The following is a 21925-nucleotide window of genomic DNA, read 5'->3' as shown; positions in this document are numbered from 1 at the left end:
ACGGAGGGTGTGCAGAGCATGGAAGTGCACAGCATGGATGGAGGGCGTGCAGAGCATGGAAGTGCACAGCATGGACGGAGGGTGTGAGCAGAGCATGGAAGTGCACAGCATGGACGGAGGGTGTGAGCAGAGCATGGACGGAGGGCGTGTGCAGAGCATGGGCTGCACAGCATGGAGGGAGGGTGTGCAGAGCATGGAACAGTATGGAGGGAGGGTGTGTGAACATGGACGGAGGGTGTGAGCAGAGCATGGACGGAGGGTGTGTGCAGAGCATGGACCTGCACAGCATGGATGGAGGGTGTGTAGAGCATAGAACTGCACAGCATCGACGGAGGGTGTGCAGAGCATGGATGGAGGGGGTGTGGAGAGCATGGAACTGCACAGCATGGACGGAGGGTGAGCACAGCATAGAACTGCACATAATGGATGGATGTGCAGAGCATGGAACTGCACAGCAAGGACAGAGAGTGCGCACAGCATGGAACTGCACTGCATGGACGGAGGGTGTGTGCAGAGCATGGATGGAGGGTGTGAGCAGAGCATGGACGGAGGGTGTGTGCAGAGCATGGACCTGCACAGCATGGATGGAGGGTGTGTAGAGCATAGAACTGCACAGCATCGACGGAGGGTGTGCAGAGCATGGATGGAGGGGGTGTGGAGAGCATGGAACTGCACAGCATGGACGGAGGGTGAGCACAGCATAGAACTGCACATAATGGATGGATGTGCAGAGCATGGAACTGCACAGCAAGGACAGAGAGTGCGCACAGCATGGAACTGCACTGCATGGACGGAGGGTGTGAGCAGAGCATGGAAATGCACAGCATGGATGGAGGGTGAGCAAATCATAGAACTGCACAGCATGGATGGAGGGTGAGCAAATCATAGAACTGCACAGCATGGACGGAGGGTGTGTGCAGAGCATGAACTGCACAGTATGGATGGAGGGTGTGTGCAGAGCATGAACTGCACAGCATGGATGGAGGGTGAGCAGGTCATAGAACTGCACAGCATTGACGAAGGATGTGCAGAGCATGGAACTGCACAGCATGGACGGAGGGTGTGTGCAGGTCATGGAACTGCACAGCATGGACGGAGGATGTGCAGAGCATGGAACTGCACAGCATGGACGGAGGATGTGCAGAGCATGGAACTGCACAGCATGGATGGATGTGCAGAGCATGGAACTGCACAGCATGGACGGAGGGTGTGGAGAGCATGGAACTGCACAGTATGGATGGAGGGTGTGGAGAGCATGGAACTGCACAGTATGGATGGAGGGTGTGGAGAGCATGGAACTGCACAGTATGGATGGAGGGTGTGGAGAGCATGGAACTGCACAGTATGGATGGAGGGTGTGGAGAGCATGGAAGTGCACAGCATGGACGGAGGGTGTGCACAGCATGGACGGAGGGTGTGCATAGCATGGAAGTGCACAGAATGGACGGAGGGTGTGCAGAGCATGGACGGAGGGTGTGCACAACATGGAAGTGCACAGCATGGACGGAGTATGTGCAGAGCATGGAAGTGCACAGCATGGATGGAGGGCGTGCAGAGCATGGAAGTGCACAGCATGGACGGAGGGTGTGAGCAGAGCATGGAAGTGCACAGCATGGACGGAGGGTGTGAGCAGAGCATGGACGGAGGGCGTGTGCAGAGCATGGGCTGCACAGCATGGAGGGAGGGTGTGCAGAGCATGGAACAGTATGGAGGGAGGGTGTGTGAACATGGACGGAGGGTGTGAGCAGAGCATGGACGGAGGGTGTGTGCAGAGCATGGACCTGCACAGCATGGATGGAGGGTGTGTAGAGCATAGAACTGCACAGCATCGACGGAGGGGGTGTGGAGAGCATGGAACTGCACAGCATGGACGGAGGGTGAGCACAGCATAGAACTGCACATAATGGATGGATGTGCAGAGCATGGAACTGCACAGCAAGGACAGAGAGTGCGCACAGCATGGAACTGCACTGCATGGACGGAGGGTGTGTGCAGAGCATGGATGGAGGGTGTGCAGAGCATGGAACTGCACAGCATGGGCGGAAGGTGAGCAGAGCATGGAACTGCACAGCATGGATGGAGGGTGTGTGCAGAGCATGGAAGTGCACCACATGGACGGAGGGTGTGCAGAGCATGGACAGAGGGTGTGCAGAGCATGTAACAGTATGGACGGAGGGTGTGTGCAGAGCATGGATGGAAGGTGTGCAGAGCATGGAACTGCACAGCATGGATGGAGGGTGTGTGCAGAGCATGGACCTGCACAGCAGGGACGGAGGGTGAGCAGAGCATGGAACTGCACAGCATGGATGGAAGGTGTGTGCAGAGCATGGACCTGCACAGCATGGATGGAGGGTGTGTGCAGAGCATGGACCTGCACAGCATGGACGGAGGGTGTGCAGATCATAGAACTGCACAGCATGGATGGATGTGCAGAGCATGGAACTGCACAGCATTGACGAAGGGTGTGCAGAGCATGGAACTGCACAGCATGGACGGAGAGTGTGCAGAGCATGATACAGTATGGACGGAGGGTGTGTGCAGAGCATGGATGGAGGGTGTGTGCAGAGCATGGAACTGCACAGCATGGACGGAGGGTGTGCAGAGCATGGAACAGTATGGAGGGAGGGTGTGTGAACATGGACGGAGGGTGTGAGCAGAGCATGGATGGAGGGTGTGTGCAGAGCATGGAACTGCACAGCATGGATGGAGGGTGTGTGCAGAGCATGGAATTGCACAGCATGGACGGAGGGTGTGTGAAGATCATGGAACTGCACAGCATGTACGGAGGGTGAGCAGAGCATGGAACTGAACAGCATGGATGGAGGGTGTGTGCAGAGCATGGAACTGCACAGCATGAACGGAAGGTGTACAGAGCATGTGTAGGAAGTTGGTTCTGTATATACTATCTCAAAGTGAGAGATAGTGTGCACAGAGTTCAAGGGTTCCCCTTAGAGGTAAGATAGTGGCAAAATAAGATAATTCTAATGCTCTATTTTGTGGTAGTGTGGTCGAGCAGTAGGTTTATCAGAGGGTAGTGTTAAGAATTTGTCGTACACACACAGGCAATAAATGAGGAACACACACTCAAAGACTTAACTCCAGGCCAATAGTTTTTACATAGAAAAATATTGTTTCTTAATTTATTTTTAGAACCACATGTTCAAGATTTGAAGTAAATACGTAAAATGCAAAGTACTCCACACAGGTAAGTTAGAAACTTTGAATTAGAGCAATAACATATACAGTTTTTGGCAAAATGGCAATAATTTATTTTAAAGGTAGACAGTGCACAAATCAACAGTTCCTGGGGGAGGTAAGTATTGGTTAGATTGTGAGGTAAGTAAGACACTTACAGGTCTCAGTTCCTGGGCATAGGTGGCCCACCGTTGGGGGTTCAAGGCAACCCCAAAGTTACCACACCATCAGCTCAGGGCCAGTGAGGTGCAGAGGTCAAAGTGGTGCCCAAACCACACAGGTGCCTATGAGAACAGGGGTGCTCCGGTTCCAGTCTGCCAGCAGGTAAGTACCTGCGTCCTCTGGGGCAGACCAGGGGGGTTTTGTAGAGCACTGGGGGGGGGGGGGGGGGACAAGTAGGCACACATACCACACCCTCAGCAGCACAGGGGTGGCCGGGTGCAGTGTGCAAAGCAGGCATCGGGTTTTGTATTGGTTTCAATGGAGGGACCTGGGGGTCACTCTAGCGGTGCAGGCAGGGCACAGGGGGGGCTTCTCGGGCCAGCCACCACCTGGGCTAGGCAAAGGGACGCCTGGGGGTCACTCCTGCACTGAAGTTCGGTTCCTTCTGGTCCTGGGGGCTGCGGGTGCAGTGCTTGGTCCAGGCGTCAGGTCCCTTGTTACAGGCAGTCGAGGTCAGGGGGAGCATCTAGATTCTCTCTGAAGGCGTCGCTGTGGGGGGTTCGGGGGGGGGGGGGGGTCGTCTCGGGCTACTCACGGGGTGTCACAGTCGCCGGGGAGTCCTCCCTGTGCTGTTGGTTCTCTAGATCTTAAGCCGGGGGCGTCGGGTGCAGAGTGTGAAGTCTCACGCTTCCAGCGGGAACAGTGAGGTCTTTGAAGTTGTAGAAAAGTTGCACGTTTGTTGTGTAGGGCCGCTGCTCACTGGAGTTTCTTGGTCCTGGGATTTAAGGCAGTCCTCTGAGGCTTCAGAGGTCACTGGTCCCTGTTGGACGCATCGCTGGTTGCAGGTTTTCAAGTCAGGAGACAGGCAGGTAGGGCTGGGGCCCAAGCAGTTGTCGTCTTCCATCGTCTCTGTAGGCTTGTAGGTCAGCAGTCCTTTTTAGTTCAGGTTGCAGGAATCTGATTTCCTGGGTTCTGGGGTGCCCCTAAATACTAAATTTAGGGGTGTGTTTAGGTCTGGGAGGGCAGTAGAAAATGGCTACTGTCCTGGAGGGTTGCTATACCCTCTTTGTGCCTCCTCCCTGAGGGGAGGGGGGCACATCCCTAATCCTATTGGGGGAATCCTCCAATCTCAAGATGGAGGATTTCTAAAGGCAGGGGTCACCTCAGCTCAGGACACCTTAGGAGCTGTCCTGACTGGTGGGTGACTCCTCCTTGTTTTTCTCATTATCTGCTCCAGACTTGCTGCCAAAAGTGGGGGCAGTGGCTGGAGGGGTGGGCATCTCCACTAGCTGGGATGCCATGTGGCGCTGTAACAAAAGGGGTAAGCCATTGAGGCTTACCGCCAGGTGTTACAGTTCCTGCAGGGGGAGGTGAGAAGCTCCTCCACCCAGAACAGACTTTGTTCCTGGCCACAAAGTGACAAAGGCACTCTCCCCATGTGGCCAGCAAATCGTCTGGTTGTGGCAGGCTGACAGGAACTGGTCAGCCTAACACTAGTAGTCGGATTGGTAATTGGGGCCATCTCTAAGATGCCCTCTGGGTGCTTTTTACAATAAATTGCACACTGGCATCAGTGTGCATTTATTGTGCTGAGAAGTTTGATACCAAACTTTCCAGATTTCAGTGTAGCATTACAGAACTGTGGAGTTCGTGTTTGACAAACTCCCAGACCATATCCTCTTATGGCTATCCTGCACTTTCAATGTCTAAGGTTTTGCTTAGACACTGTAGGGGCATAGTGCTCATGCTCCTATGCCCTCACCTGTGGTATATTGCACCCTGCCTTAGGGCTGTGAGGCCTGCCAGAGGGGTGACATACCTATGCCACAGGCGGTGCGACGTTGGCATGGCACTGAGGGGAGTGCCATGTCGACGTGGTCATTTTCTCCCCACCAGCACACACAAGCTGTGAGGCAGTGTGCATGTGCTGAGTGAGGGGTCCCCAGGGTGGCATAAGACACGCTGCAACCCTTAGAGACCTTCCCTGGCATCAGGGCCCTTGGTACCAGGGGTACCATTTACAAGGGACTTATCTGAGTGCCAGGGCTGTGCCAATTGTGGAAACAAAGGTACAGTTTAGGGTAAGAACACTGGTGTTAGGGCCTGGTCAGCAGGGTCCCAGCACACTTTCAATCATAACTTGGCATCAGCAAAGGCAAAACGTCAGGGGGTAACCATGCCAAGGAGGCATTTCCTTACACACACACCCCCAAACGAAAGAGGATGAGACTAACCTTTCCCAAGAGAGTCTTCATTTTCTAGGTGGAAGAACCTGGAAAGGTCATCAGCATGGGGAGTCCCAGGTCTGCATTCCACTACAAAGTCCATTCCCTGTAGGGATATGGACCACCTCAACAGTTTAGGGGTTTCTCCTTTCATTTGCATTAGCCATCTGAGAGGTCTGTGGTCAGTTTGAACTATGAATTGAGTACCAAAAAGGTATGGTCTCAACTTTTTCAGGGACCAGACCACAGCAAAGGCCTTCCTCTCAATGGTACTCCAGCACTGTTCCCTGGAGAGTAACCTCCTGCTAATAAAAGCAAATAAAAGCAACAGGCTGCTCAAGCCCATCTTCATTTGTTTGGGACAGGACTGCTCCTATCCCACGTGCAGAGGCATCTGTCTGCACAATGAACTGCTTAGAGTAATCTGGAGCTTTCAAAACTGGTGCTGTACACATTGCTTGCTTCAGGGTGTCAAAGGCTTTTTGACAGTCCACCGTCCACTTCACTTTCTTGGGCATTTTCTTGGAGATAAGTTCTGTGAGGGGTGTCACTATGGATCCATATCCCTTCACAAACATCCTATAGTAACCAGTCAAGCCAAGGAATGCCCTGACTTGAGTCTGGGTTTTGGAGCTACCCAGTCCAGAATAGTCTGGATCTTAGGCTGGAGTGGCTAAACTTGGCCTACACCTACAAGGTGACCCAAGTAAACCACAGCACCCTGCCCTATCTGACTTTTAGATGCCTTGATAGAGAGGCCTGCTGCTTGCAGGGCCTGCAAAACCTTCTTCAGGGGGACCAGGTGATCCTGCCAGTTGGAGCTAAAGACAGCAATATCATCAAGATAAGCTGCACTAAAGGACTCCAAGCCAGCAAGGACTTGATTCATTCTTTAAGCCAAAGGGCATCACAGTAAACTGGTAATGCCCATCAGGTGTAGAGAATGCTGGTTTCTCTTTTGCTCCAGGTGCCATTTTTATTTGCCAGTACCCTGCAGTTAAGTCAAAGGTACTTAAGTATTTGGCAGTACCTAATTTGTCTATAAGTTCATCTGCCTTTGGAATGGGGTGAGCATCTGTCTTGGTGACAGAGTTGAGCCCTCTGTAGTCCACACAAAACCTCATCTCACTCTTGCCATCTTTTGTGTGAGGTTTGGGGACCAAGACCACTGGGCTAGCCCAGGGACTGTCAGAGTGCTCAATCACTCCCAACTCCAGCATTTTGTGGACTTCCACTTTGATGCTTTAACTTGGTCAGACTGTCTAAATGTTTTGTTTTTGACAGAAATGCTGTCTCCTCTGTCCACATCATGGGTACACAGGTGTGTCTGACCAGGGGTTAGAGAAAAGAGCTCAGCAAACTGCTGGAGGACTTGCCTGCAGTCAGCTTGCTGTGGGCCAGAGAGGGTGTCTGAATAGATCACTCCATCTACTGAGCCATCTTTAGGGTCAGTGGAGAGGAGATTAGGGAGAGTTTCACTCTCAGCTTCCTGGTCCTCATCTATAACCATTAACAGGTTTACATCTGCCCTATCATGGAAGATTTTGAGCTAGTGATCAAGGATCACCCTCTTGGGGGTCCTGCTAGTGCCTAGGTCCACCAGGTAGGTGACCTGACTATTCTAGCACTGGTTAAGGGCCACTCCATTTGTCCTGAAGTGCCCTTGGAGCCACAGGCTCCAGAACCCAGACTTTCTGCCCTGGCTGAAACTCAACCATAGCAGCCTTTTGGTCATACTATATCTTCTGGAGTTGTTGGCTGGCCTCAAGGTTTTTGCTAGCCTTTTCCATGTACTCTGCCATCCTTGAATGTAGGCCTAGTACATAGTCCACCACATCTTGTTTAGGCTCATGGAGAGGTCTTTCCCAGCCTTTTTTTTTTTTAGACGAGCTATTGGTCCCCTAACAGGACGGCCAAACAGAAGTTCAAAGGGGGAAAACCCTACTCCCTTCTGAGGCACCTCTCTGTAGGTGAAAAGCAGGCATGGTAAGAGGACATCCCATCTCCTTTTGAGTTTTTCAGGGAACCCCATAATCATGCCCTTCAAAGTCTTGTTGAATCTCTCAACAAGGCCAGTGGTTTGTGGATGGTATGGTGTGGTGAATTTGTACGTCACCCCACACTCATTCCACATATGTTTTAAGTAAGCTGATATGAAGTTGGTAGCTTTGTTAGAAACCACCTCCTTAGGAAATCCCACTCTGGTAAAAATACCTATGAGTGCTTTGGCTACGCAGGGGCAGTAGAGGACCTAAGGGGAATTGCTTCAGGGTACCTAGTAGCATGATCCACTACTACTAGGATATAGTAGTTCCCTAATGCGGCGGGAGGTTCAAGTGGACCCACTATATCCACTCTTTCAAAGGGGACCCCCACCACTGGAAGTGGGATGAAGGGGGCCTTTGGATGGCCACCTGTCTTGTCACTGGCTTGACAAGTGACAAAGGAGGTGCAAAACTCCTTTACCTTCTGGGACATATTGGGCCAATAGAAATGGTTGAATAACCTCTCCCATGTCTTGGTTTGTCCCAAATGCCCAGCAAGGGCAATGTCACGGGCTAAGGTCAGAATGAACTCCCTAAACTCTTGAGGCACTACCACTCTCCTAGTGGCAACAGGTTTGGGATCTCTTGCCTCAGTGAAAAGGAGTCCATCTTCCCAATAGACCCGGTGTGTTCTACTGATATTTCCTTTTTCTTGCTCATCTGCTTGCTGTCTTAGGCCTTCAGGAGAGGGACAAGTTTCTTGCCCCTTACACAGCTGTTCCCTTGTGGGTCCCTCTGGGCCCAAGAGCTCAACCTGATAAGGTCCTAGCACCATGGACTCAGTTCCCTCAGGAGATAGAACATCTTCCTGGGAAGAGAGGTTCTGTTTCTTGTGCTGTGTTGAAGCTATTTCCCCAGTCTGCTTTCCTTTTGTCTTGGAAGGTTGGGCCATTATTCTAGACCCCAACACTTATTTTTCACCCTGAGCTCTGCACTGTACCCTTGTCTTGACACACACCAGTTCAGGGATACCCATCAGGGCTGCATGGGTTTTGAATTTTACCTCAGCCCATGCTGAGGACTCCAGATAATTTCCAAGCAGACACTCTACTGGAATTGCAGAGGAGACTACCACCTGTTTCAGGCCAGTGACCCCCTCCCCATTCTAAAGTTACTATTGCCATGGGATGATTGTTAGCGTTTGTGACTGGATATGTCTGTCCAGCCAGGTACTGTCCTGGGGAAACCAGTTTGTCTGTCACCATAGTGACACTGGCACCTGTATCCCTCAGGCCTTCTACTCTAGCCCCATTGCCTAAGAGCTGTTGCTGGTATTTTTGCATGTTAGGCGGCCAGGCAGCAAGTGTGGCTAGGTCCACCCCCCCCCTCAGAGACTAATGTAGCTTCAGTGTGAACCCTGATTTGCTCTGGGAACACTGTTGATCCCACCTAGAGACTGGTCGTTCCAGTGCTAAGTAGTAGTTGTGGGACTTTTCTTGGAACAGGCCTTGTCTCCGGTTTGGTGTCCATGCTGAGTACAGATGCGACACCAGGCCTTTTTTGGACCAAAGTTTTTACCCTTATACCCAAATAAGGATTGTGAAGAGGCTTTGGACCCACCCTCCTGAGCAGGTTTTTGGGGCCCTGTAGAATGGATGGATGTCTCAACACTCTTCCCCTGGGGAGGCTTGTGACCCATTTATTTTGGTCACAGCCTGTGGAAGTCTTGGTCACCCTAGTTTTGAACCAATGGTCTGCATTCTTTCCCAATTCTTGGGGAGCAATTGGACCTAGGTCTACCAGATGCTGATGCAGTTTATCATTGAAACAATTACTTAAAAGATGTTCTTTCATTAACAAGTTATACAGCCTATCATAATCATTTACACTACTGCCATTAATCCAACCATCTAGTGTTTTGACTGAAAAGTGAACAAAATCAACCCAGGTCTGGCTCGAGGATTTTTGAGCCCCCTTGAACCTAATCCTGTACTCCTCAGTTGAGAATCCAAAGTCCTCAATCAGGGTAGCCTTCATGAGGTCATAGGATTCTGCGTCTTTACCAGAGAGTGGATGGAGGGTGTGCAGAGAATGGATGGAGGGCGTGCAGAGAATGGATGAAGGGCGTGCAGAGAATGGATGAAGGGCGTGTGGAGGGCATGTACAGAATGGATGGAGGGCTTGTGCAGAGAATGGATGGAGGGCGAGCAGAGAATGGATGGAGGGCGTGTGGAGGACGTGTACAGAATGGACGGAGGGCGTGTGCGGAGAATGGACGGAGGGCGTGTGCGGAGAATGGACGGAGGGCGTGTGCGGAGAATGGACGGAGGGCGTGTGCGGGGAATGGACGGCGGGCGTGTGCGGGGAATGGACGGCGGGCGTGTGCGGGGAATGGACGGCGGGCGTGTGCGGGGAATGGACGGCGGGCGTGTGCGGGGAATGGACGGCGGGCGTGTGCGGGGAATGGACGGCGGGCGTGTGCGGGGAATGGACGGCGGGCGTGTGCGGGGAATGGACGGCGGGCGTGTGCGGGGAATGGACGGCGGGCGTGTGCGGGGAATGGACAGAGGGCGTGTGCGGGGAATGGACAGAGGGCGTGTGCGGGGAATGGACGGAGGGTGTGCGGGGAATGGACGGAGGGTGTGCGGGGAATAGAGGGAGGGTGTGTACAGAGAATGTATTGAGGGTGTGCAGAGGATGGATGGAGTGCGCGCAGAGGATGGATGGAGTGCGCGCAGAGGATGGATGGAGTGCGCGCAGAGGATGGATGGAGTGCGCGCAGAGGATGGATGGAGTGCGCGCAGAGGATGGATGGAGTGCGCGCAGAGGATGGATGGAGTGCGCGCAGAGGATGGATGGAGTGCGCGCAGAGGATGGATGGAGTGCGCGCAGAGGATGGATGGAGTGCGCGCAGAGGATGGATGGAGTGCGCGCAGAGGATGGATGGAGTGCGCGCAGAGGATGGCTGGAGGGTGTGCAGGGAGTAGATGGAGGCCGTGCAGAGAATGGATGGAGGCCGTGTACAGAATGGATGGAGGGTGTGTGTAGAGAATGGATGGAGGCCGTGTACAGAGAATCAATTGAGGGTGTCCACAGCACAGTTCAGTAGCGGTATGCCAACAAAAACATATTCAATCCTAGCAGTGCACCTGCAGGTCTGGCACAGGCGTGGACCACGTAGAAGCTGGCTCCTTGCAGGTCTTGGGGACGCTAAAAATATTGGTATGCGGTGTAACCAACAGTTTCCGAGGAGGGTGTGTGGTGGATCCTGGGTGTTATGCACGGATCTAGGCATGCGTACTACAGATCCAGACAGCCCTGGATGCTGGGTGTCACGCACGGTATGGCACAACCAGGTACCACCAGGAGGAGACGGTCACGAGCCGTAGGATACGTGTATACTGACTGTGCACTGGAATGTGTTTACTACAGATGCCGTGAGCCCTGATGTTGGGTGACACACAGATCCGGGGAGCCTGGATGTTGGGTGTCCCGCACGGATCCAGGGATGCATCGCAGTGGTACTGGCAGGCACCACTAGGAGGAGGGGTCGCTGTCTGGAGGATCTGAGTGTACTAACAACACCTTGGACTGCGGTCTACTACAGATCCAGGGAGCCTGGATGTTGGGTGTCCCGCAGAGGCCCAGGGAGCTCTGGGTGTTGAGTATCACGCAGGGAGCTCTAGATGTTGGGTGTCACAGACGGATTCAGGGAGCCCTTGATGTTGAGCTTCATGCACTGGTCAAGGGGTGCATGGTATGGCACTGGCAGGCACCACTAGGAAAAAGGGGTCACCGCATGTAGGATCTGAGTATACTGACAGTACCTGGGACGACTACAGACTCAGGGAGCCCTGGATGTTGAGTGTCACGCACAGGTCCAGGAGCCATGGATGTTGGGTATCAGCCACAGATCCAGGGGTGCATGGACTTGCACGAGGGAGAGAGGGTGTGTGTGTGGAGGGGGACAGGTGACAGCTCTGTGTCGGTTAGTGAGGCTCGAAGCGCTTCATGAATTCTATCACAAAACCTGCCCATCCGTGAACAGCTGTGACAAACACCTATGGCGGCGCATGCACTCACCGCCCCGTTGTCCGCCTCCTCGGGGACCCGCAGCCCCAGCTCCGGGGCCTCCATCTTGTTGGGGGCGGGGACTGGGGGGCGCTCTTCCCCCAACCACCGGTCACAGTGTAAACAGCTGTCAGATCAGTAACTTCCGCAACTGTTGACGTCACGTCCGCCAGCCGCAGCTATCTTCCGCCAACCACTAGAGGCAATATCAACAGTCAGAGGAGGGAATTCCGCCAGCCGTTGGCGTCACTTCCTCTGTTCCAGATTGTCTCATCCGCCAGCCACTGTCGTCATATGTGTTACAACTAAAATGCGCCGAAGACCGGAACCCTGCTCCTATGCCCTTAGATTGTGTTCCCGTCGGATGTGAAAAGGACGAGTCCTACCACACCGGAAGTATCCTCTGGCGCTATAAAGTGGCTCCCGCGTCACTTCCGCTTTCTCTTACTGAGGGAACCAGACAGCCTCAGCCACCATGGTGAGTATTTATCCGCAGTATCCACTGCCATCCGAGCCGGGGGAGGGTAGGAGTGCGCGGGAGATGGCTTGGGAATGGAGGAGCGGCGCTGGCGGGGGTAGACTAGAGTTTTCTCGAGCGGTTGTTCTCTCTCGGGCAACTCTCACCACCCCCTGCTCCTCCTTAGCCCGGTGTCTGCCCGAACGGCGCCTCTCACTACCCCCGGCTCCTCCTCAGCCCGGTGCGTTATCGCTGCCCTCCTTGGCTCTCAGCCGAGTGCTCTGGATAATGGGCCTTCGACGAGCCCCTCCCAGTGGGCCCATGGAGCCTGTGTGCGCCAAAGGCTCCGGTGCCTGTCCCGGGGCCCTCTGCGGCTTCAATGAGCGCTGGAGCCCGAGGCCTCAGCTCTCCCTGCAGCGATGCCTTCCTAGGATGTGCTCGGTGAAGTCCATGAGCTCGAAGCCCGTGAACCTCTCACTCCAGGTGGCTTTATATGCCTGACTTGTCCATGAAGGATGTTTTTGGGTGATGCAGCCGTGTGTTCCTGCATCCATGACCGTAACCTTTATGTAGCGCTTAATATCCTCGGGGACGCATGAAGCGCTTCACTATATTAGCATCCGCCTTCGATTGAAATGTTGTTTTTGCTCTGGTCCTCCATGGGTGTGGTTGTGTTTTTGATGTTGTGTTATGTGATGTAGCCAAGATGGATTAGTGGATGAAGTGTGATGGGCAGGGGATCATTTTTGGTAATACACTGAGCTGGTTACTGCTTTGAGTTCATTCTGATCCATGTTTCTGTTCATGTGAAAGCCTTGATTGAAGGAACACATCGGTCGTAGACTATCGGCTTAAGTTCTACTAACTTCCCACAGTCATTGATATTGTGAGATGTCAAAAGGCAGTTATGCCATGTGAGTAGTTGAGACTAAATTACGTCCTCGGTTGGCCATGCACCTGTGGCAGATCTCTTCAGGTATTCCATGCCTGGTCAGTTGGTGAAGCTCTGTTTACTTGATATGGACTGGCGCAGTACTGAGTGACGGACAACGTCCGTAGAAGTCTTGTCAGATGAATGTCCAGCTCTACAAAGAAACAATGCGGGCTTGGTGAGTTACATTTGACTGCCCGACCTGTGATGTTATGGTATGAGCGTGGTGTTATATATTGTAATTGCATTTATGTAGCACTTATTACCTGAACTAGTATTGTAAAGCTATGTCGGGTAGCAAGTGATTTGAGTATTGTAGAGCATCACATGCAAAAATGTAGCAATATTGCAACACGTACAAATAAGGTTATCACTGTAGCCCATGAGAGCGTCACTTTACCATAAGGTTTATTTTTTCCATAAATCGATGTAAAGAAATGCAAATCGGTAATGTTTTTGAAGTGTTTGTGCTTGATATGCTCTTCAACTCTCCCATCTGGTGACCAGGGCAGGGGTGATTGATACTCCCTTTAGTGAAGATTTGTGTAAAGGTAGCAATGTGCTGTTTCTAATCTGAAACACCCACCTCATATGCACAATGAGGTGAGATGTTGCATCTGTTGTTCAACCCTTCTATAGCAGTTACACGATTCAAAATGAAACATCCTGCCTAGAAACCCGTCTGGAAATACCCAGTGTATGTGGGAGATCCTGTTTGTAGGAGAGTAGCCTTTCTCTAGCATGGTTACCCGACCTGTTTGACTGATCCTGCTAACTAGGATCCCAGTGATAATGCTCTCCTCTAATCTTGTTTGCTGGAACTTTGCACTCCGTATTTGGCATATATGGTAGTACCTAGTATATTGTACATGCGTTGCCAGGGGGTTCTTATGGGCTGCAGCATGTATTATGCCACCCATAGGGAGCCCATGGAAAGTGTTCTACTGGCCTACCATTGCAGCCTGCGTTAAAGGATGCATGCTCCTTTTAACTACCAGGTCACCAAGTCATCCATGTGATAGGCCCTCTCAGCTTGCAGGGCAGTGTGCAGGTACCTGTGTGTGATACAGGACACCATTTTGCTTGGTAGATTGGACAGACTGCTATGTTGTGTGCTTGGTGCTGATATCCATGATCTTCAGGCTAGCTTTTCTAATGCTTACATGGCCAGTTTGTCTATTAATCTATGCTGCGTTGAGTGCTGTTCTGAAAATCCTATGGCTCGGAGGGTGTTGCAGCTGCCATTTCACTACTTTGTTTTTCTTGCAGTCTCTGGTAATTCCCGAAAAGTTCCAGCACATTTTGCGTGTTCTTAACACCAACATTGATGGGCGCAGGAAGATAGCGTTCGCTATCACAGCTATCAAGGTACGTAACAGGTCATGTGTTTGTGCACTGGTCTCTACCTTCCCCTGAGACATGTTTGCTGTGCTGGCTCCTTCAGATTGTCCTATGAAACGCCTATGCCGGCAATGATGAGTGGCGCAGGGGTACATACCTCAGCTGGATAATGGGAGCTGAGTGCAGGCTGTATATTCAGGATGGCTGATATGTAGTTGGCCGTCTTGAGGCAGTCTGCATGAGAAAGTCGCCCGTCTGAGCCTCTGCTGCAGCAGTTTTGAACCTTTTTAACTTCCGGGGCCCCCACGGAATCTCTACTTGAAGTAGAGGACCCTAGCCTAAGCAATTTCTACCATTTAAACCTCAAAACAATACATACTAAGGAACATGTATATACTGAATACATTAACAAACTATACGGTGTTTTATCATTTTTAATATTAATGAAAGGTTGGAGACTTTCAAAATGTGGTTTTATTTCTCAAAAATTAGCAGTATTAGATTGTGGCATATCAGTGCTTCAGTTGAGGCCACAATGGTTCATACATTTTTAAGCAGTCCTGGACCCCTAAGATCTGAGCATAGCAGGTTAAGGACTCTGCTCCACTGTATTGATGTGTATGGGAACACCTGTACGTTGGTTCAACTTTTTTAAAATATATATCTAGCCTCCGAGCAGCACATTCCAGTGGGCCCAAACAGAGCCACGTTGATGTGTGCCCCATAGAAACGTTTCGCTGAACTTTGCTGGTTGCCCTCTTTAATCTATTTAGAAATATTGTTGCTTGACCTCGTTAGCAGAGTGGCGTAAGCCTTAAGTATTACGTGTTAAAATTGAATCTTTTAGATGTTTTCCGAATTCCAGAAAGTTAAAAGCTCACTGGCATTATCTGCTTTCGTTTCGTTCGCCTTTGAAATACCCAGTCTTTGCACTGAAAGTTCATTTATTTTTTTTATTTTATTCCCCCCGCCCCTCCTATCTCAGGGTGTTGGGAGGCGCTATGCACACGTAGTACTGAGGAAGGCTGATATCGACTTGAGCAAGAGGGCCGGAGAGCTCACAGAGGATGAGGTGAGCAAAAAGCAGGGCATTGTTTTGATCTAACGTTTTTTTCACATTTGCCTTTTGAATAGTTTCCCAGCGGCTAATGGATATGTTTCTTGGGGTTGGGGCTGTCCTTCCAGCGTGGTTCTTGCTCATGGTCTCAGCAGTTACCTCTTGTCTGAAGTATTTGTTTGGAATACGGAAACCCTATGGTGCTTGGTGTTGCTCCCTGGAACATACCTGCTACCCAAGGACGGGCTAGAATCTCTAACTTCATAGTCCACTGGTTCGGGACTCGCAGTACAGCGCTAGCATACACTTGCTGCACGTGCATGCATGCACACAATGTCATCACAAGGGTTCCGTGTTCACACTAGCTGAGCTGTGCACGAGGGGTCAGGTGGCCACTCTGGACCTAATAATTCACCAGCACTGGGGATGGTACCTCCAATTTGTGACGTGCACAGGGCATGGACAGGGACACTGGGTTGTCTGCTCTTAGGTCTTGATCCATGGTATCTTCTCCGGCCATTTTTATAGACTGGTGTTTGTCCTTGTGTCTTCGTACGTACCTCCATGCTCCTTCCTCTCCCCATCAGCTTGCTTCTGCTTCCAGTCGGAGGCAGGTGCTTGTTATAAATGTCCTTTGTTTCAAAGCCCCGGTTGCTTCTGTTCCATTTACTGCTCTGTCTTCTGTCCTGTTTTTGGTCTTGTGCCTCGTCCTCCTGTTTGTCCGCTTTCCTTTGACTGCGGTCTGCTGGCCCCAGTCGTGGTGTGTTCTCAAGGGCCGGCTGTGTCCCGCTCTCCCCGTGTCTTCGCCGCGCCCCTCCTCACGGTGTCCTTGTCCCCTCGCAGGTGGAGCGGGTTATCACCATCATGCAGAATCCCCGCCAGTACAAGATTCCCGATTGGTTCCTGAACAGACAGAAGGACATCAAGGATGGGAAGTACAGCCAGGTGCGTGCTTGGCGGGCAGTCCGTCCTATCCTTGGGCTGTAATCCCCCCTGTGGGATAGGGCTCCCCTTCCCGTGTCCCATATCAGATTGTGCATCGCCCACTGACGCGCTGTTCCTCTGCCTCCTCTCCTGCAGGTCCTGGCCAACGGCCTCGATAACAAACTCCGTGAGGATCTGGAGCGGCTGAAGAAGATCCGCGCGCACCGGGGGCTGCGCCACTTCTGGGGGTACGTGCCTTGCTGGGCTCTGGAGCCGGGGCTTGCATCGTGAAGGGGGGGGGGGGGGGTCTGCCGGGGGTGGTGATATAATTTGGAATAACCACATAAGATTGATTTACTTTTTATAAAATTGATGTATACTTTGCGCATACATTATCCGTAAGTTGTTGAACCACCATTCCAAGCGTTGAGTGTCTGCACACCAGCAGAATGAATGAAAGCTGGCAGTAGTAACTCGTGGTTCCTGCTATAGCCGTTGTGATGGGAACACCGAGCCTTTTGTAACTTGTACATTATCTTGTTGCCTGATATCTGAACTGCCGCTCGCTTTCTTCCCACAGCCTGCGGGTGCGAGGCCAGCACACAAAGACCACCGGAAGGAGAGGCCGCACCGTCGGTGTGTCCAAGAAGAAATAAATCCACTGTTTTGCTTTTCAATAAACTGTCTTCAAAAACATCCGAACTGCCTCCCGTCCCTTCACTCGCTGGCTTTTACCTCGCCTGGTCTGTGACTTGTCTGATGCTTATGAAGTGTTGTGCAGCCCTTGTGCTGTTGGGGGGGGGGGGGGGGAATTGAGTGGCCGTCACTCTTTCTGAAGAGGCGAGGAGGGATCCCGCGCTGGTAAGGGGGTTGAAAGAGTCGCTTTGCCATGCCAGTTCGTGGTACAGGTGATCTGTCTGGAAGAGATCTGAGGTCTTCCGGGTTCGCACATCTGGGTATCTGGCCAAGGGATAGAGCAGGCTGAAGCCTCCAGGGCCCGCTCTTGGCCGCTACACTATACAGGGATTTCAAGAGCGGGAGGTTGTGTGGTCCAAGTGTTCAGCGCCGTCTCCGGGAGCGGACTCTGGACCCTGCAGTATTCACAGCTTTTCGAATGATTCATGTGCGAGCTGTTGTACATCCAGCCGGACGTTTCTCAGCCTCCTGTTTGAAGATCACAAACAGTAAAAAGATTGAGCACATCTCAAGTCCATACACCCCGTAGCTGTACTGCCCGCGGGGGCTGTACAGGAAGGAATTAACTAGCGTGCTCTGTACTGCTTAACTTTATAAACGCTTTCATTTTTAAAGACCCCTTAAGGTGAGTCTGTTCAAAACTCAAATAGTAAGAAGCTGGGATTAATCCTACGTTGTTTAAACGTAGTGCATTGAAGGCAGTGAATGTATGCTTGTACGTCCTTATGCTGTGACAACACCCTCTTTACTAACCCTCCCAATGCTAGTCGTTTCTGCAAAATTGTCAACAAATTTCACATAAAACCCTATCGGCCCTGTGAAGGTCTGCAACTGGTCTTTCCCTTGGTGAATTGAAGCCGTCTGATGCATTTAACGAAGGCCTGACCCCGTCCTTGGGTGGTATAGCCTAGATACTTATTCCAACAAAAACTAACTTATCGTGAAGTGAGGGGCTCGCTTTGCTTAAGACTTCCAGTACTTTAAGGCTCCATTGTGCTCTTCCCTCGTAGCACCAAAGCCAGCATTATCTTGGACACTTTAAAATAATCTACTCATCACATGCTGGAGGCGAAAGGGGGAGCCTGGTAAATTGGAATTCCGCACCGCATGCCTATCTGCATCACTTACCCCTTTAGCTTTCTCATGCACATATACCCTCGGGGGTCCCGGTTCGATCCTTGAAAACTTGGGTACATTTCTCCAATGTGTCTTCCAACCCCTTCTGCTGTACAAGGAACACGTGTTCACTGGATCTGGGATATAACCTGTAAATCATTCTATTGTATACAATCCAAAATTGCAGGGCCCTCCCGGGGCGCATCTTTTAAAATCCAATTTGGTCTATACAAAGCCAACGTTTGTATGTTTACACATCCCTGACCTTTGAGCTGTCACTTGGCTGCGATGGCCAACCAAGCCTTACAGTATCAAACACTCTTCGGAACCATAATATGCATCGACCCTGGTCCGAACATCAGTTCAATTTGCCTCTCATGCACGATAAATACTCGGTCTGTTTATCCAGACACCGCTCTTGTAATCGGCAGCACGTAACCCTTCCACACATGGAGCGTCCCTTCAACCCTGATGTACCGCTGAACTTTTCCGTCCCTGCAGTGCTGTACCGTCCACGTCCTTGGCGGTTTACACGTCCATCCGTCCGACACACTGCATGGGGACCAGACGTTTGGCGGGGGTATCTCCCTCATGGTCGAGTCTGCTTGCCACCAAATTGAAAAAAACTGCACTCTGTTAAAATGTGTGTTTATTACGCAACCAGCAACGTGGATGAGGCCCCCATGGTCAGTCTGTCAAGCTCAGACTTTGACAGGCGTTCAGCTGCTTCCCAAACAATCAATTGGGTAAACACAAAAAATGTTTGTTTTGGTCACCAAAAAAGCACACATTGCTGTAGCACTTCTGGTGCGGGGGGTGAAAGGCCCTGGCTCCTAGTCAAGTCTGCCAGTGGCTGACACAATGTCCCTTACTTCCTGCTGGAGCAGGTGAGGAAAGGAAATGACGGAGCTACAGACAATCAATGACATCTGGCTGACGGCTCCTACAGGTAAAATCTCAAGGTCTTTGCTAACATACCTAACAAAAAGCCAATTGAGAAAAGGAGGAGGAGACACAGGATGAGGAAAGCTGAAAAAGCAAGAATGAAGGAAAAGATGAAAGAGAAGAAGCTATGGAAAGAACAAAATGATGGAAACGGAGAAACTAGGGAAATACATTCTGAAAGAAAAAAGGACAAAGAAGGAATTGTCGCGTGGGCTCATTATCCTAAATGAGACTACTGGATTTCTAGGCAGCAGGATCGATAACGGTGTGGGGGACTGAGTCTGACCCACATGTAAGGAACTCTGTCACCCTAAATCCGTTTTTTGCTCCGGCTAACTAGCAGTGCCTCATTTCTCCCAAAGGGGAGAGATGATTGGGCAGCCGAGCGCATGACATCTTTGGAACTTCTCAGGGAAGTCGTGGTCACTCCGAACCAAACCAACTCTCTCATTTACAGTATGATCTCATATACAAATGACAAAGGCAGTATAAGTTTTATATAATGTTTTAATAGAACAACTGCATTTTAGATAAGGCGTGAGCCGCAATAACCAGAACCATACAACACAGTAGGATTGAGATAGTCACCAGGAAAGTAAAACATAAGAACAATGCTATCATGGTGTCTAATAGTTTCTACTCTCCCTCTGCCGGTTCTATTTCGAGCACAGCATGTTAAGCTTCTAACTTGCCTTTCTGAATCACTGGAGAGACATCAGCCCTCACACCTGAGCAAAGGCCTGTGATCTAGGTTCAGCATCTGCAATGAGGCAGTCCGCGTCTAGTTGTAGTTCCCTGGTCGGAATCTCCCTCTTGCGTGTATCGGGACAAGGAAGTGTCTTGATAACTAACATGTCAGCGTGATCACAAAATGTCCCTACGCAGGAATGCCAAAGACTAAACTCCTACCACATCTATCGGCAATGTACCGGACTGTATCCTTGACTGAAGCACAGAGTGAACAAGAATGTGTTATGGAGAACTCCAGTGCTGAAGTAGGCTAAACAGTGTGATATGAATATAAAACAAGACCGTAGAACTGGCTATTTGAAAAATAACAGTACAACGCCTAATAACAAGCATTCAGAGCAAAGTTCACAGAGGCTCTAAGCTGCAAGCAAATGATCCAGGGCAAAATGCACAAAGGCCTAAAGCCTGAAGCTAATGCGCAAAGGATATGTAAAACTAACCACACTACAGAATGACCGGGTTGCAAAGATGAAGTGCCCTCATGAGCTTGTATTCAGAGTACATGTGAGCTGCTGGTGAAAGCTGTGGTTGGATAAAGAAATGTACAACAGCGTTGTGGCAGGAACCGATAGCTGGAGCGCCCTCTGCTCTCACCTGCTAGAAAGCCTCCTATCTCATGAGGTCTCTACAAAGGTGACCTGCCCTGTGTGCTCTTTGAAAGGGCTCAGTACAGTCGCCGAAAGTGAAGTTAGCAGGTGGTTCAAGTAGGCTGACTCCTTGTCGTGGACGGAAGTGGAATGTGAGCAAAAAAAACCAGACCTCCAAATAGAGAGGTGGCTGAAAGCCCCCTTGGATGTATTGTACATATAATTTTAGTAAAATCCACAGGCCTTGGCTAACCAGTCTCACTTGCTCGAGTTGGGTATTTACAACTCTAAAAGCTCTAACAGGACTTTTCTTGCCACGTTAAATGAAAAGTAAAACAGTTGACATAAGTGAGCTGATACAAAGCACCACGGCTGTCATGAGCGCAAAGGAGATACTTGAAAGGAAAAATAATTTTGCTTTCAGTCAAACTTATTGGAAAAAGTGCAAATATCTGTGTAGCAGGGTCGATGGCCAGGGCGATAATAAAACTGCCCCAAGGATTGACAAACCATTTACCAATGATGATAAATGACATTTGAACGGCAAGCCCAAGAACGAGTGAAAGTGATGGGCGTGCAGGGGGTGTGGTTAAAACTCCACAAATAGATTACAACAGGCCAGAGCCCTTGCGCGGTTGATAAAAAAAAAATGGCATTCTGTGTTACTCTTCCTTTAAGAGTGGTAGAAGGTGTGGAGGCTGTATTGGTTGTGTCGGTTTGGAGCCACTGAGGTGCTGGATGCAAAGAGATCACAGGAATTATGTGGTGCAAGGTTAATGGAAATTCTGTGCCATACCCAATAGTAGCATTGAGTCCTGCAAATAGGTTCACCCTGGGTTCCGGACTCCGATAGATATACGTTCATGGGAATCTACGTAATGAGACACTTAAGAGTCCATGAACGCTACTTCGCGTGAGTGGTGAGTACATCAGGCCAGAGATATGATAATGTGGACACTCATGAGGTGTGTTGGTTTCCTTCAATCATGTAAGGAGGCTTTGCAGAGTGCCGCTAATCACCAACAGGGTATCCAGGTGCTTGCACATCCCGGAGAAAGCAGTGAAAACGAGAGAAAAGCAACGAGAAAGCTGCCAAGAAAATGAGGGGAAAGAGTAAAGCAAAAGCACACAAAAAAGAAGACAACAACTAAGGGGAACAGTGAAAATGAGGGAAATGCAAGAAGATGGCACAAAAGACCGGAGAAAATGCTAGGAGAAAGCAGTGAAAATGAGGGGGGGGGGGGGACAAACTGGAGAAAAAGCAAGGAGAAAGCCGTGAGAATGGGGAAAAAACACGGAGAGTGCACAATAAGGGTGGGGAAGCAAGGAGAAAGTGAAAAAGAGGGAAAACAAGGCACACAAAATATGAGGCGGTGGAGAAAGTGAAAATGAGGGAAAAGCAAGGAGAGCACATAAATGGGGGAAGCACAGAGAAAGCAGTGAAAATGAGGGGAAAAGCAAGGAGGGCACACAAAATGGAAAA

The 21925-nt window shown here is 50.7% G+C and overlaps 2 protein-coding genes and 1 non-coding gene across 3 annotated transcripts in view; 2 read left to right on the top strand and 1 right to left on the bottom strand.

The window, feature by feature from the left end:
* The window catches only part of VPS52 (VPS52 subunit of GARP complex), a 70891-nt gene extending 59072 nt beyond the window's left edge, over positions 1-11819 (bottom strand). The window contains exon 1 of the mRNA XM_069241887.1: positions 11651-11819. Within this exon, the coding sequence (XP_069097988.1) occupies positions 11651-11704 (54 nt within the window). The 5' untranslated portion in view covers positions 11705-11819. The remainder of the gene's footprint in view (positions 1-11650) is intronic.
* A 161-nt stretch (positions 11820-11980) lies between these two features.
* Positions 11981-17044, top strand: RPS18 (ribosomal protein S18). Its single transcript, XM_069241888.1, has 6 exons — positions 11981-12116; positions 14296-14394; positions 15353-15439; positions 16268-16369; positions 16505-16596; positions 16929-17044. Exons 1-6 carry the CDS (start codon positions 12114-12116, stop codon positions 17002-17004), a joined length of 459 nt encoding a protein of 152 aa, XP_069097989.1. The 5' UTR covers positions 11981-12113; the 3' UTR covers positions 17005-17044.
* Positions 14493-14631, top strand: LOC138302303 (small nucleolar RNA SNORD94). Its single transcript, XR_011205385.1, has one exon. It is a non-coding gene; the product is annotated as a small nucleolar RNA SNORD94 (small nucleolar RNA).
* Positions 17045-21925: the final 4881 nt, after the last annotated feature.

Source organism: Pleurodeles waltl, chromosome 6 (assembly GCF_031143425.1).
Source record: "Pleurodeles waltl isolate 20211129_DDA chromosome 6, aPleWal1.hap1.20221129, whole genome shotgun sequence".
NCBI lineage: Eukaryota > Metazoa > Chordata > Amphibia > Caudata > Salamandridae > Pleurodeles > Pleurodeles waltl.
The sequence above is the reverse complement of the archived record's forward strand: the minus strand, read 5'-3'. Positions and strand labels throughout refer to the sequence as shown.

What these genes read in the sequence shown, in the direction of transcription:
- RPS18 (XM_069241888.1), top strand. An exon ending in GAGAGCTCACAGAGGATGAG is followed by an intron (nt 15,440 to 16,267) that starts GTGAGCAAAAAG and finishes GTCCCCTCGCAG; the next exon opens with GTGGAGCGGGTTATCACCAT. An exon ending in AGGATGGGAAGTACAGCCAG is followed by an intron (nt 16,370 to 16,504) that starts GTGCGTGCTTGG and finishes CCTCTCCTGCAG; the next exon opens with GTCCTGGCCAACGGCCTCGA.